At 41.6% G+C, this 12,889-nt stretch overlaps 1 protein-coding gene across 1 annotated transcript; it reads left to right on the top strand.

The window, feature by feature from the left end:
• The first annotated feature begins 217 nt into the window (after positions 1-217).
• LOC137271705 (uncharacterized) lies at positions 218-10,178 on the top strand. Its single transcript, XM_067804126.1, has 5 exons — positions 218-527; positions 1,567-1,776; positions 2,282-2,382; positions 3,277-3,420; positions 10,109-10,178. The coding sequence occupies exons 1-5, from the start codon at positions 218-220 to the stop codon at positions 10,160-10,162; spliced, it is 819 nt and encodes a 272-aa protein (XP_067660227.1). The 3' UTR covers positions 10,163-10,178.
• The last annotated feature ends 2,711 nt before the right edge of the window (positions 10,179-12,889 follow it).

Below are 12,889 nucleotides of genomic sequence, written 5' to 3'. Positions count from 1 at the left end.
ACACACACACGAATTCATGCATGCACGCACGCACGCAACAGAGCGGATCATGGACAAAGGAAATCGACTTTGTGTCCAGGAACAACTACTGTCTATTGAAACACACGCTTCACTTGATCGATGTCTCATAGTGGATCATATGGATATTAGCGACTGACATGGCGACTGTAAATTGTCTGTCTAAACACAACTTCATTTCTAAATACAGGTCTGAACAATGATCTCGCCAAGTTCTTTGAAACTCATCAACAAAGCTCGAGTGCTAGACCCGGCGAGCAATTTGCTGGACGAGCTATATACAAGGGCAGATAACCCCGACACGCCCTCAGACGTGAGGGCAACGTTGGACAAAGCGCTGGAACTGATTGAGACCCGGGAAGAATACAGTCGAAAGATGACGTATGCCGACACGCCAGGTGCCCGGATGATCTGTGAGAAGACCTACGCCACGCCGTGGGAACAGCTCTACCAAGACGGCAAGATCGGGACACAGTACACTGCGCGTTGGATGAGCGGTGCCGGAGAAGGTAGCTCAATATGTCTGGAAGATTGAATTTTTATTCTGCACGAAACAATGCATAGGTACATCACATCGATTTGTAATTGAAAAGATTGTTAGGTCAGGCTATGACCACTATTCAAATATCGTGGTGACCTAAAGTACTGTCGGAAATAGAAAAATACCTGTTCTTAGGCTATGACTCTGTAACCCTAAAATTTACACAATTGCAAATAGCATATGTCTGAAGACCCGCTTTGGCTTAACTGGGGATACGTAGGAGAGTCTTCAAAAAAGCATGTTTATTATCAAAATCGGAGAAAAGAGGACAAAAAATACGACCAGCTGCTGAAAACAATAGATCGGACTATAGATGGCAATTAGGACCGTCAGCCTACCTGGCGTAAAATGCATGCGCTGGGCAAGAGAACAAGTCTCCACCCACGTGCTCTCTGATTCACTGTAGCTGTAGACGTTGGTAGCATACCATCAAAAAGTCTGTAGGACGGCTTGCAGTGAGACGCCGGCGAATGGTTTTTGGTGATATCTGGTTGACACGAGAACTGTTTTGGCTCTCAGGGTGGCTGGTTCTTTCGCGCAGATGGGCAGTTCGAATCCAAAGATCGTTGCTTAGCGTGGTTGAATGTCGACGGCCATTTCGGGACGGATTGCAAAGACTCTTTTGCGTTGACACCGTCATGTGGTGTTCTTGTGCACGTTAAACTGTTGCCATACGTTGCACTGGGATGTTCCGGTTTCAAACATTCCAGTGGATCTACATTTCAGTAAGCCAGGGCATAGGGAGATTCTTCCAAATCTTCTTCTTCGGACCCCTTGGTGTCTAAACAACAATGATTCGAGGTTTAGAGCCTCACTTGTTAAAGGGCACGTTTTATGCTTATTTTTCTACGAACGACTTGAAAGCACGATAAATACATGCATTGTCTGAATAGGTTAATGAGACTCATTTTACGGTGTGTTGCTTCAATTATTGTCTTCAGATGAGTTTATTAAGGCCATCTTGTTTACCGTAACTCAACTCTCACAAATTTCGGTTTCCTTTAAAGGGCAGATACTTCAGTTCCTGATACGGATGCAAAAAGCTAAAAGGGTTCTGGAGATCGGGATGTTCACAGGATATGTGGCAATGTCGATGGCGGAAGCACTTCCGGAAGATGGTGCAGTTGTCACTTGCGAGTACGAACCGTACCTGGTAGAGACTGCCAGAAAGTGGTTTGACGAGACGCCAGTCGGGAAGAAGATTGACATCCGTCAAGGTCAGATGGAAGACATGGTGGTCTTGTAAAGGAGTCGTGTGTGTTTCATTCGTGGCCAAATGTCGCAAAGAAGTTTCTGTGATGTCACATTCAAGTGCGTTTATGAGATTGAAAACGCACTTGCATGACTGTGTCAGATCTGAATCGTGAAAGGTTAGAGTGAAAACGGTTTTATGCCACTTTTAGCAATATACCAGCTACATCGCGGTGGGGGACACCAGAAATGGGGACTCTGCTTGTCATAAGAGGCGACTAACGGAATCGGGTGGTCAGACTAGCTGACTTGGTTGACACATGTCATCGGTTCCCAATTGCCCAGATCGATGCTTATGTAGGTGATCACTGTATTGTCTGGGTCATACTCGATTATTTACAGACCGCCGCCATATGGCTGGAATATTGCTGAGTGCGGCATAAACCTAAACTCACTCACTCATATGTGACAACAGAGTAGCAACGCCACCCTTGTCGTTAGTTCCTAAACACATCATTATCCGTTCGGTAGGTCCGGCGCTGGACTCCCTGGACCAGCTTGCCGCGGAGGGTCAGACATTTGACGTTGTGTATCTGGACGCCGACGAATCAAACTACACGGACTATTTCAAGGTAGGATGTCATACCTAGGTGTTTTGGGATCGGGTGGCCAGGCTTTGTGACGTAGCAGACACATGCCATCGTACCCCAGTTGCGTAGATCGCTGATTGTAATGTTGATCACAGGATTATTTACAGACAACCGCCATATTGCTAAGGCTGGTTTTAAAAGACAAACCAAACAGCATTGATGTCATCTTCCGATTGGATCCCCAGTTACGTTTCGCCCCCAACAATGGTGGTTGTGGGAGGTGGCTATATGGATTTGGGGTAAGGGTCGGTGGCTTAGTTGCTCACAATATCGATCACTGGCTGTCATCAGGCCAAACGATGCGGATCTCTGCTTACAATACTGATTACTGCATTTACAAGCCTCTGTCGTATGTGTGGCATATGTGCGTCCCACGTTTGGTGATTTGCCTTCACTTCTTGGCAATATATAGCCGTTCTTTATATTGGATTGTCTACTGTAATTAAAATGTTAAGGATTCAGGTAGTTATGTATTCATATCTGTGATATTTTAGTTGATTTTACTGTCCTTCGCAGTTTTTTTAAAAAAATGTACCTTTATTTACTCTAAAATTATTATGTGTTTTTAGTCACGTTAATGATAACTCACTCAGTGCCCTTTGTCGACATGGTTTTTTTCCCCATTATAATTCAAATGCGTTTGTTGTTAATTCATAACTTTCTAAGCCACAATATGACTGATGTGACTGATCTTAACTCCCTCCCTCACACACAAACAAGAAAAAGAGACAATAGACTTCAATCATCAGGTGAGACTATCTCAGATGTTTAGAGCACGACTGAATATTATTTCATGCCTGAATCTCTGGTGTGTGGCGACCTTCGACAGTGGCATAAAATAACATACACTCACTGCTCCATTTCCTCGAATTTTAGAAACTGCTTGACCTTGGTCTTCTGGCTAAGGGCGGGACGTTGATGATGGACAACACTTTGTACTCCGGCTTCCCGTACACTCAGCCCGGCTCGATGGTGGACTTGTTCAACAAGGCGGTGATGGAAGACGGCCGAGTGGAACAGGTAGGAGAGAAGTTTATTATTGTCTTGTGTTGGGGTCCCCGCCTTGATACTGTTGGAATATTGCTATAAGCGACGCAAAAATAAACCCACTCATTCTTGTTTAGGTTGGGACAAGTGTGAATGGGGTGGGGGTTCTAATAGGTTTTGCTAACAGCTTAAGAGGTGATAGTGTATAGGCTAGATAGTATGTTTCACAGTCCTTACACCCCATTACCCCCCCCCACACACACACACACACACACCCACACACACCTCTCAGTCCTTACACCGCATTATCCCCCCACCTCTCTCTCTCTCTCACCCACCCCCTCCCTATAGTGAAGCGGCTATGATCACGTTTCCATTAACATATGCAATCAGTCATCATTTTAAGAATATTTCTGAATTAATTTCATATATGGAGGCATATATTTTATTTGTCTGTGGGCACGTGCAGTAGACAAAACTGTCGTACTGTTTTCAATGTTTCCTCTCACATAGGTAGCTTAGGCAACCATTACAATCCAATTGTTTTCAGGTACAGGAGAAGATGAGAAATGGTTTATAGTAATGAAAAAACATACCGGAAATACAAATGCCATCCAAATGGCAGATAGAAGACAGCTTTCGAATATAGAGCTTATGAAAAAAGATAAGTTTGTTATGGTTTCATCTGATGAATAGTGACTGAACTCAGGGGCAAGAATTCATAACTTAAATTTTCTTTATATATCTAACAACAGATTAAAGTTATTAGACTCAAAGGCGAGTATGTCAGATAATCCAGATTTGTCTTTTGTTGTAAGGGAGCAATCATTATTTTATCTTTCTTTCATATCTAAACATCACTAAACAGCATTTGTATTGTTTAATGTTTTAAAACCCAATTACATTATTGTAATTGAGTGTCAGGTTTGCATAATTCGAATTTACGAATGTCAAATAAAACATTTTCTATCTGTTACCTCTTAAAAAATAACCATTAATTTAAATGTGGCGTCTTGGTTTTCAGATGGTTGATGACAATACATTAACTTTATGTTCATAAAATGCTTTATTAGACACTGTAAACTGACCCGTGAAGGTCCCGGGGTAGAATAGGCCTTCAGCAACCCATGCTTGCCATAAAAGGTGACTATGCTTGTCGTAAGAGGCGACTAACGGGATCGGGTGGTCAGACTAGCTGACTTGGTTGACACATGTCATCGGTTCCCCATTGCGCAGATCGATGCTCATGTTGTTGATCACTGTATTGTCTGGTCCAGACTCGATTATTTACAGACCGTCGCCATATAGCTGGAATATTGCTAAGTGCGACGTAAAACTAAACTCACTCACTCACTGTAAACTCTTTAATCGTCTTTGATTTCTTTCCCCGGAGCAGTTATACTATAAAGTTACGATATTAAATTTGGACTTTATGCTCAAGGCCATAATGAAATACATCCATGAATATTAATCGTGCAAGAACCCACTATTTAAAGATTAGTAGGAAGACAGATGTGAGTGTATATGTTTTGAAAACCAAAATTACACGGATACAAATAGTAAGTACAACACATTTTACTCTGATTTCAACATTTACTAAACTGAAATTGAAACATGGGAACACATTACTGCAATCAGACAATAGACAAACCTGTGAACATCAACAAAGGTGGAAAGTATGGTTACCATGACTACACTAGAAATCGTTGTTATTAGACCATAGTTGTTCTGATTGTATGAACCGCCACGGGTGACCACACCAGTAGCACGTGTAGCCATTCTTCGGACTTAATCAAGTTTCCCCTTACTGCCAATCAAGCATGGTATTGTTAGCATCTCACTCATCTGCCGATGCAGTGTATGCTTCAGTTTGTCCCTTTGAGCAAGATAAGGTGCAGTTCGAACTTGACATATTACAGTGCGAAAGTCTGCGTTGCTAAAGACCTCAGCAATGTCCAGATTTCATGAAGTCTGAATTTCCCTTCTCACCGGGGCTGCTTTTCAACTTAAAATGTATCGTTTTTGTATCAAGATTGTATATATTCAGTGATTGAGCATTAGTCTATAGCGAAGGGTGTGAGCTAGTTTGGATGAAAGCTATTTGTAGGTATTACACAACACACACATAATCAAGATATTATGTGTAGGTCAAACACACCTAGATCACTTCCATTCCACAAGATACTTCGGTTAGTATTGAGAGGAATCACTGTAACACTCTCGCTACAAATCAGATTGATCTCGGGGAATTTTAAGTTAACAAAATGTCTTTGCCATTAATTGTAACAGACAATACTTATATAACATATTATTAATTATAGTATATTTTTGTTGCGTACATATCCTCGCAGCTTGAGCATGCTCAAGGCACTGGTATTTTTTGACACTGGGTGTCAGTCTCAACGTCACATCGTATTATCATTCTCAGCTCCCTGGGGATCATACAACTCTTGCAGCCTTAACAGGCGCACCGGGTTAATGTGGCTTTCGCATCCTTACGAGGTACCCAATCACAGTTGGACAGGGTCACATAGCCACAGTACCCGATTCGTGGGTTCTTTTAAATGCACATTGTTGTGTACTGCACGCTAGGGGTTGTGACAATATTAAAAGAGTCTGCATACAAAGTTGTGTCGTGACCAAGCGAACACGTCGTGACAATGCACAAGTCCCGCCCGTCCACTTAAAGACAAGTTAGAAGGCGTAAAGTTTGCGCAATCTGCCGCGACCATGTCGAACACCGGTCGTGATCAAAGCGGGCCAATGCATGGCAATGCGTGACAATTCGCGCAGGGTTGGAAATTGACACACGTTGATACGCACCGCTCGCAGAGTTTGCAAACAGGTTGCGAAATGTTCACGACTAGTTCACTCAAGTGATACGAAGATTACATTGAACTTTTCAAAATTTTCTTTGCTCACTGGCACGTAGCCCTGCACTGTTTATACGCATTTCACACCAGTTCATACAGACGGCACGACTTAATTTTGAGGCCGCAAAGTGGACGTGGTTCTTTATTATTAGATTCTTTCATATGCAATAATACAAGACACTATTATGGATGACAACTTCTTTAATTCTTTTAACACGACTTTTCAAGGCTAATTCTTGCCCCTTCGTCAGGTGGATAATGAACATAGGCAACATAGCAGAATATATATAGGTATACATGAAGCCAGAGAGGTAAGATGTATATACAAGCACATAAATGTAATAGGTATGTACAATCACAGAGGAGAGATGAAAGGAGGAAAGTTTTAACAGTACATAGTTGTTTACACAGCTGATAGATTGAGAGTCTATGAGTCCTTGTTAACACGCCAGGCAGAGGGTAGGTACACGCCTTGCTCTCTATTGATCTGAGGTTCTAATCTTCTGATGTTGATTGCTTCCCAAAGCTTCCTTCTCCGCCAATCACTGATGTTGGAAGCCAGGATCTCGGTGTTTTTCCAGTTGATGGAGTGGTTTGGATAGTTGACAATGTGTTCAGAGAGGGCCGATTTCAGATCTAATTTTCTTACTGAAGTTTGGTGCTCTTTGAGTCTGATGTTGAATGGTCTGCAGGTTTCACCTATGTAGCTGCTGCCGCAATCACAGTTTATCTTGTAGATGCAGCCTTTGGGGTTGGGGTTGGTTTGATCACTGCCTCCTCTTCCATTTGCTCTAAGGATGTTTTTCAATGTCTTATCAGAATAAAAGGTCACATCAACACTAGCAGTTTTTCTGAGGAGTCGGCTGATTTGATGACTTATCTTTCCTTGGTATGGAATGTTGACTCGGATGGGTGCAGGCTCAGGTTTAGGGAGGCGGTCGTTCTGATGCTGGAGAGTTGTGGCTATATTCTAAAATGCTTTCTATAATAATGTACAAAGTGTTATTTTTTCCTGCAACCTTTCACTACATTATATCATGTTGTTTAAAAATGTTTCTTTTTTCAAACTTGTAGCATCTGGACATAATAGTCCAGTAAAACTTTATAAATATGTTTAGACACATCTGTATGAATGCAAAACAACTGTTTTGTTCAGTGTAAGTATCAATATACAAAAGTTATATTATTATATTCCTGTTATACAGTTCAGTAAATTGCTTGTGGAATCTACATCATATAGATTCAAAATCACTCACTCAATCAATTATAATTTTAATTTTGTAATTTTGTCAGTCAAAAAGATGGCTTATTTATGAATCAACCATGAAGTATCACAGTTACTCCCAGCGGGAATAAAAGAAATGATTTAAGCACTTTCAGCTGTTTTTTAATTTCTTCCAGTCGATCTTCTTAGAGTGGATAGTGCATGGACTTGCGGCCCTGTGTTTTCTTTCGTCACTCACTTTAAAAACTTGTTTGATTGCACGTAACAGTTTAAATTCTGACATAACCGCCAATTTCTAGTGAAAATGAACACTGAAAAAAACCCAAAACAATACATATTACGATACAAAAAAGTATCGATATATTTATCGTTACAGTATCACGATTATCGATACTACGATATATTGTCACAGCTTTTGGTTGTGGGATATGTCTTCCCGACACGTCTGATATATTTGGACATTTTTTTAGGGTGAGTGAGTGACTTTAGTTTTACGCCGTCCAGATGTCCATATACTACCATTCTTAACACATTTCATCTATGTGGCGGTGGTCTCTAAATAATGGAGTCTGGAACAAACAATCCAGTGATCAACAGTGTATGAGCATCGATCTTCGCGACTGGGAACTGATGCCACGAGTTAACTAAGTCAGCGAGTCTAACCACCCGATCCCGTTAGTCGCCTCTGACGACAAGCGAGGATTACTAAAGGCCAATTCTAACCCGGATTTTCACGGGTTGCATTTTCTATGAACGTGTTTGCAGCTACTTATATACCTTCACTTGCACTGCAAAAACACTAGAAAACATCTCAAGACACTGCACGCTTTGTAAAATACTTCCAGAAAATGACACTTTAAAAAGTACTCACGGATTTATTGAATTAAATATAGAGATAAATTTGGTTATTTGATTCGTAAATGAAATAGGTTGGTGTTCAATCAAGTAGTTTTATTCCTTTGTGGCAAACACGTCAGTTTGACCCAGGCAAAGGCGGAAATTGCTACTGATAATGCCGAGCGGTGGGATAGCCTTATGGTTAAAGCGTCAGTCTTCACGCCTAGGACCCGAGTTCGAGTCCACTCATGGGTACAGTATGTGAGGCCCATTTCTGCTGTCTCTCCTCGTCCCGTTTGCTGGAATATTGCTATAATACTGAAATACCCAACTGACTCACTCACCCGCCTGTGTACTAGTTAAAATTATCTCCTCTATGAGGGAAGACTATATAATTGTAATTGCATATACGAGGGGAAGTCAATATGTTCATAGAACTCGATATAAAACAGAACACAATGGTTGTGATATTGGTTTTATTTTTCAATATAGTCTCCCTGAACCTCGATGCATTTTGCCCATTTGTCTTTGAGACTGTCTATGCCCTTGAAATAGAAGTCTTCAGATTGGTCCCTCAGCCACGCCTCTGTTGTTGCCTTGAGGTCATCATCATTGGCAAATCTTGTTCCACGCAAGTGAGATTTCAAATTGCGAAACAGATAGTAGTCGCTGGGGGCCAGATCTGGACTGTATGGGGGATGGTTTAGTTGTTCGAAGCCACATTGTTGAAGAGAAGCTTGTGCAACACGGCTCTTGTGGACTGGTGCATTGTCGTGGAGAAGCATGACTCCAGCTGTCAACTTCCCACGCCTCTTCTCTTTGATGGCCGCTCTCAATCTTTTCAACAAGTCAGCATAGTAAGCCCCTGTGATCGTAGTTTTAGGTGGTTTATAGTCTATGAGAATCACACCCTTTGAATCCCAGAAAACGGTTGCCATGATCTTGCCAGCAGAAGGTTGTGTTTTGAACTTCTTGGGTGCAGGAGAATGCTTGTGCTTCCACTGCATGGATTCTTGTTTGGTTTCGGGATCCCAGTGATGAATCCAGGTTTCATCCCCAGTAACCAGACGAGCATGAAAGTTATCAGGATCAGCGTTGTAGATGTCCAACAGCTCACGACTGGATTCAACTCTCTGGTGACGATCATGTGCATTTAGGTTACGAGGGACCCATCTTGCGGATACCTTGGACATGTGCAGGTGTTCATGGATCACTGTGCAAACACTTCCATGTGAAATGCCACACTCTGAAGCTATCTCGTCCACCTTTATTCTCTGATCGGACATAATTAAGCGTTGGATCCGGGCAATTGTATCTTCTGTAATGGCTTCAGAAGGTCTTCCTGACCGTGGGTCATCTTCCAAGGAGCTGCGACCTCGCTTAAACTCAGCTGACCATTTTGCCACAGTGGAATATTGAGGGGCTTCCTCGCCATACACATTGATCATGCGTTTGTGGATTTGGGTTGCATTCACACCTTCTTTAGTGAGAAACTTGATAACTGCACGAAACTCAGTTTTGGAGGTTTCCATGATTTGTGCAGGGTAATCGTCTCTTAAAGGCTCTAACTCTCAAGTAAATGCTCGAGGAAGGTTGGGTATCAGTATACAGAGTCACAGATGAATCAACTCAATAATGACACCAATGACAACATCACCAAGGATATATCAGCACCCACTTCTATGAACTTATTGACTTCCCCTCGTAATTGTAACTGTTTAGGATATTCTGGTCCTCTTTTAATGACATGCACATTCCATCTTGTCATCCTGTATCTCTTTTTCAGATTATATTGCAAATCTTCGACGGCGTATCATTAATCAGGAGGAAGGGGGAATAACTCATGTACGAAGAAAGCTCATTCGTCACCACTCGCCCCTAACATCCGTTGTCCCGGAATAAGTCGGTCACGAATGAAGAAAACGAGTTGGTCACGAATGAAGAAAGCTGTGCCTGCCTGTTCATGAAGTGTCAAGCCTAATATGTTATGTTAAGTCTCTGTGCTGTAGAGATATTTTCCGAAATAAAGGAATAAAAACCGCATTCCCTGTTTGCCAGTGTACTAGACGTCCAAGAAACCTTTGATCGTTGGTGACCATGACGTGGTCTCATGCATCACTGACTCCCCTTGTAGTAGATGACGTCGCGTACATGGGAGGCGCGGCAGCAGCAGCAGCAGCAGCAGTAGTAGTAGTAGTAGTGTAGTAGTAGTAGTAGGTACAGTAGAGAAGTTGTAGTGGAAGACTGTAGAACTTGTATACTGTCATACTTGTACATGTATTTGCATAAGTAGTGTAGTCACAGATGGCGTTATTATATATGAAGATACGAGGTTGTCATGGTAACCTGTTTTATAACGTTTTTCAACTTGTTCACTGTACATTGGCTCCTATTAATTTTGCACCATGTCAATCTGTATCACATTATGATTAGTTGAAATGGACTGCTATTGGCAGTAAGTAGACTATGTCATGTAGAACACAATTAGTTCTTTTTCTGGGGAAGATCAGATGATGTGCCAGGTCAGATGATGTGCTCTTCTGTCTACTCTCTGAATACGTACAGGTAAGTCCCGAGTCTGTATATTCACGCACATATGGCAAATCATGAATCTCTGTAAATATACACACACGACGAGTATATGAGTACGCACAGGTCTGTGTATACGTATAGGCAAATCATAGATTTCTGTAAGCATACACATAGGACGAGTATCGGGATGCATACATGCAGGTTCCGGGTCTGTGTATACTTACAGGTAAATCATGAATCTGTAAACGTACACATAGGACGAGTATCTAAATACGTACATGTAGGTTCCGAGTCTGTGTATACGTATAGATAAATCATGAATCTTTGTAAGTACACACATAGGACGGGTATCGGTATACGTAGGTTCCGAGTCTGTGTATACGTATAGATAAATCATGAATCTCTGTAAGTACACACATAGGACGGGTATCGGTATACGTACATGTAGGTTCCGAGTCTGTGTATACGTATAGATAAATCATGAATCTCTGTAAGTACACACAGAGGACGGGTATCGGTATACGTACATGTAGGTTCCGAGTCTGTGTATACGTATAGATAAATCATGAATCTCTGTAAGTACACACAGAGGACGGGTATCGGTATACGTACATGTAGGTTCCGAGTCTGTGTATACGTATAGATAAATCATGAATCTCTGTAAGTACACACAGAGGACGAGTATCGGTATACGTACATGTAGGTTCCAAGTCTGTGTATACGTATAGATAAATCATGAATCTCTGTAAGTACACACATAGGACGAGTATCGGTATACGTACATGTAGGTTCCGAGTCTGTGTATACGTATAGATAAATCATGAATCTCTGTAAGCACACACATAGGACGGGTATCGGTATACATACATGTAGGTTCCGAGTCTGTGTATACTTACAGGTAAATCATGAATCTCTGTAAGTACACACATAGGACGGGTATCGGTATACGTACATGTAGGTTCCGAGTCTGTGTATACGTATAGATAAATCATGAATCTCTGTAAGTACACACAGAGGACGAGTATCGGTATACGTACATGTAGGTTCCAAGTCTGTGTATACGTATAGATAAATCATGAATCTCTGTAAGTACACACAGAGGACGGGTATCGGTATACGTAGGTTCCGAGTCTGTGTATACATATAGATAAATCATGAATCTCTGTAAGTACACACATAGGACGGGTATCGGTATACGTACATGTAGGTTCCGAGTCTGTGTATACGTATAGATAAATCATGGATTTCTGTAAGCATACACATAGGACGAGTATCGGAATGCATACATGCAGGTTCCGAGTCTGTGTATACTTACAGGTAAATCATGAATCTGTAAACGTACACATAGGACGAGTATCGGTATACGTACATGTAGGTTCCAAGTCTGTGTATACGTATAGATAAATCATGAATCTCTGTAAGTACACACATAGGACGGGTATCGGTATACGTACATGTAGGTTCCGAGTCTGTGTATACGTATAGATAAATCATGAATCTCTGTAAGTACACACAGAGGACGGGTATCGGTATACGTAGGTTCCGAGTCTGTGTATACATATAGATAAATCATGAATCTCTGTAAGTACACACATAGGACGGGTATCGGTATACGTACATGTAGGTTCCGAGTCTGTGTATACGTATAGATAAATCATGGATTTCTGTAAGCATACACATAGGACGAGTATCGGAATGCATACATGCAGGTTCCGAGTCTGTGTATACGTATAGATAAATCATGAATCTCTGTAAGTACACACAGAGGACGAGTATCGGTATACGTACATGTAGGTTCCAAGTCTGTGTATACGTATAGATAAATCATGAATCTCTGTAAGTACACACAGAGGACGGGTATCGGTATACGTAGGTTCCGAGTCTGTGTATACATATAGATAAATCATGAATCTCTGTAAGTACACACATAGGACGGGTATCGGTATACGTACATGTAGGTTCCGAGTTTGTGTATACGTATAGATAAATCATGGATTTCTGTAAGCATACACATAGGACGAGTATCGGAATGCAT

This window comes from Haliotis asinina, chromosome 2 (assembly GCF_037392515.1).
Source record: "Haliotis asinina isolate JCU_RB_2024 chromosome 2, JCU_Hal_asi_v2, whole genome shotgun sequence".
In the NCBI taxonomy this organism is placed as follows: Eukaryota; Metazoa; Mollusca; class Gastropoda; order Lepetellida; family Haliotidae; genus Haliotis; species Haliotis asinina.
Note: the sequence above shows the minus strand (reverse complement) of the source record. Positions and strands in the feature narration are given on the sequence as shown.

What these genes read in the sequence shown, in the direction of transcription:
- LOC137271705 (XM_067804126.1), top strand. Translation starts at nt 218, where the DNA reads ATGATCTCGCCAAGTTCTTTGAAACTCATCAACAAAGCTCGAGTGCTA. An exon ending in GAAGATTGACATCCGTCAAG is followed by an intron (nt 1,777 to 2,281) that starts GTCAGATGGAAG and finishes TCCGTTCGGTAG; the next exon opens with GTCCGGCGCTGGACTCCCTG. An exon ending in AAGACGGCCGAGTGGAACAG is followed by an intron (nt 3,421 to 10,108) that starts GTAGGAGAGAAG and finishes TCTCTTTTTCAG; the next exon opens with ATTATATTGCAAATCTTCGA.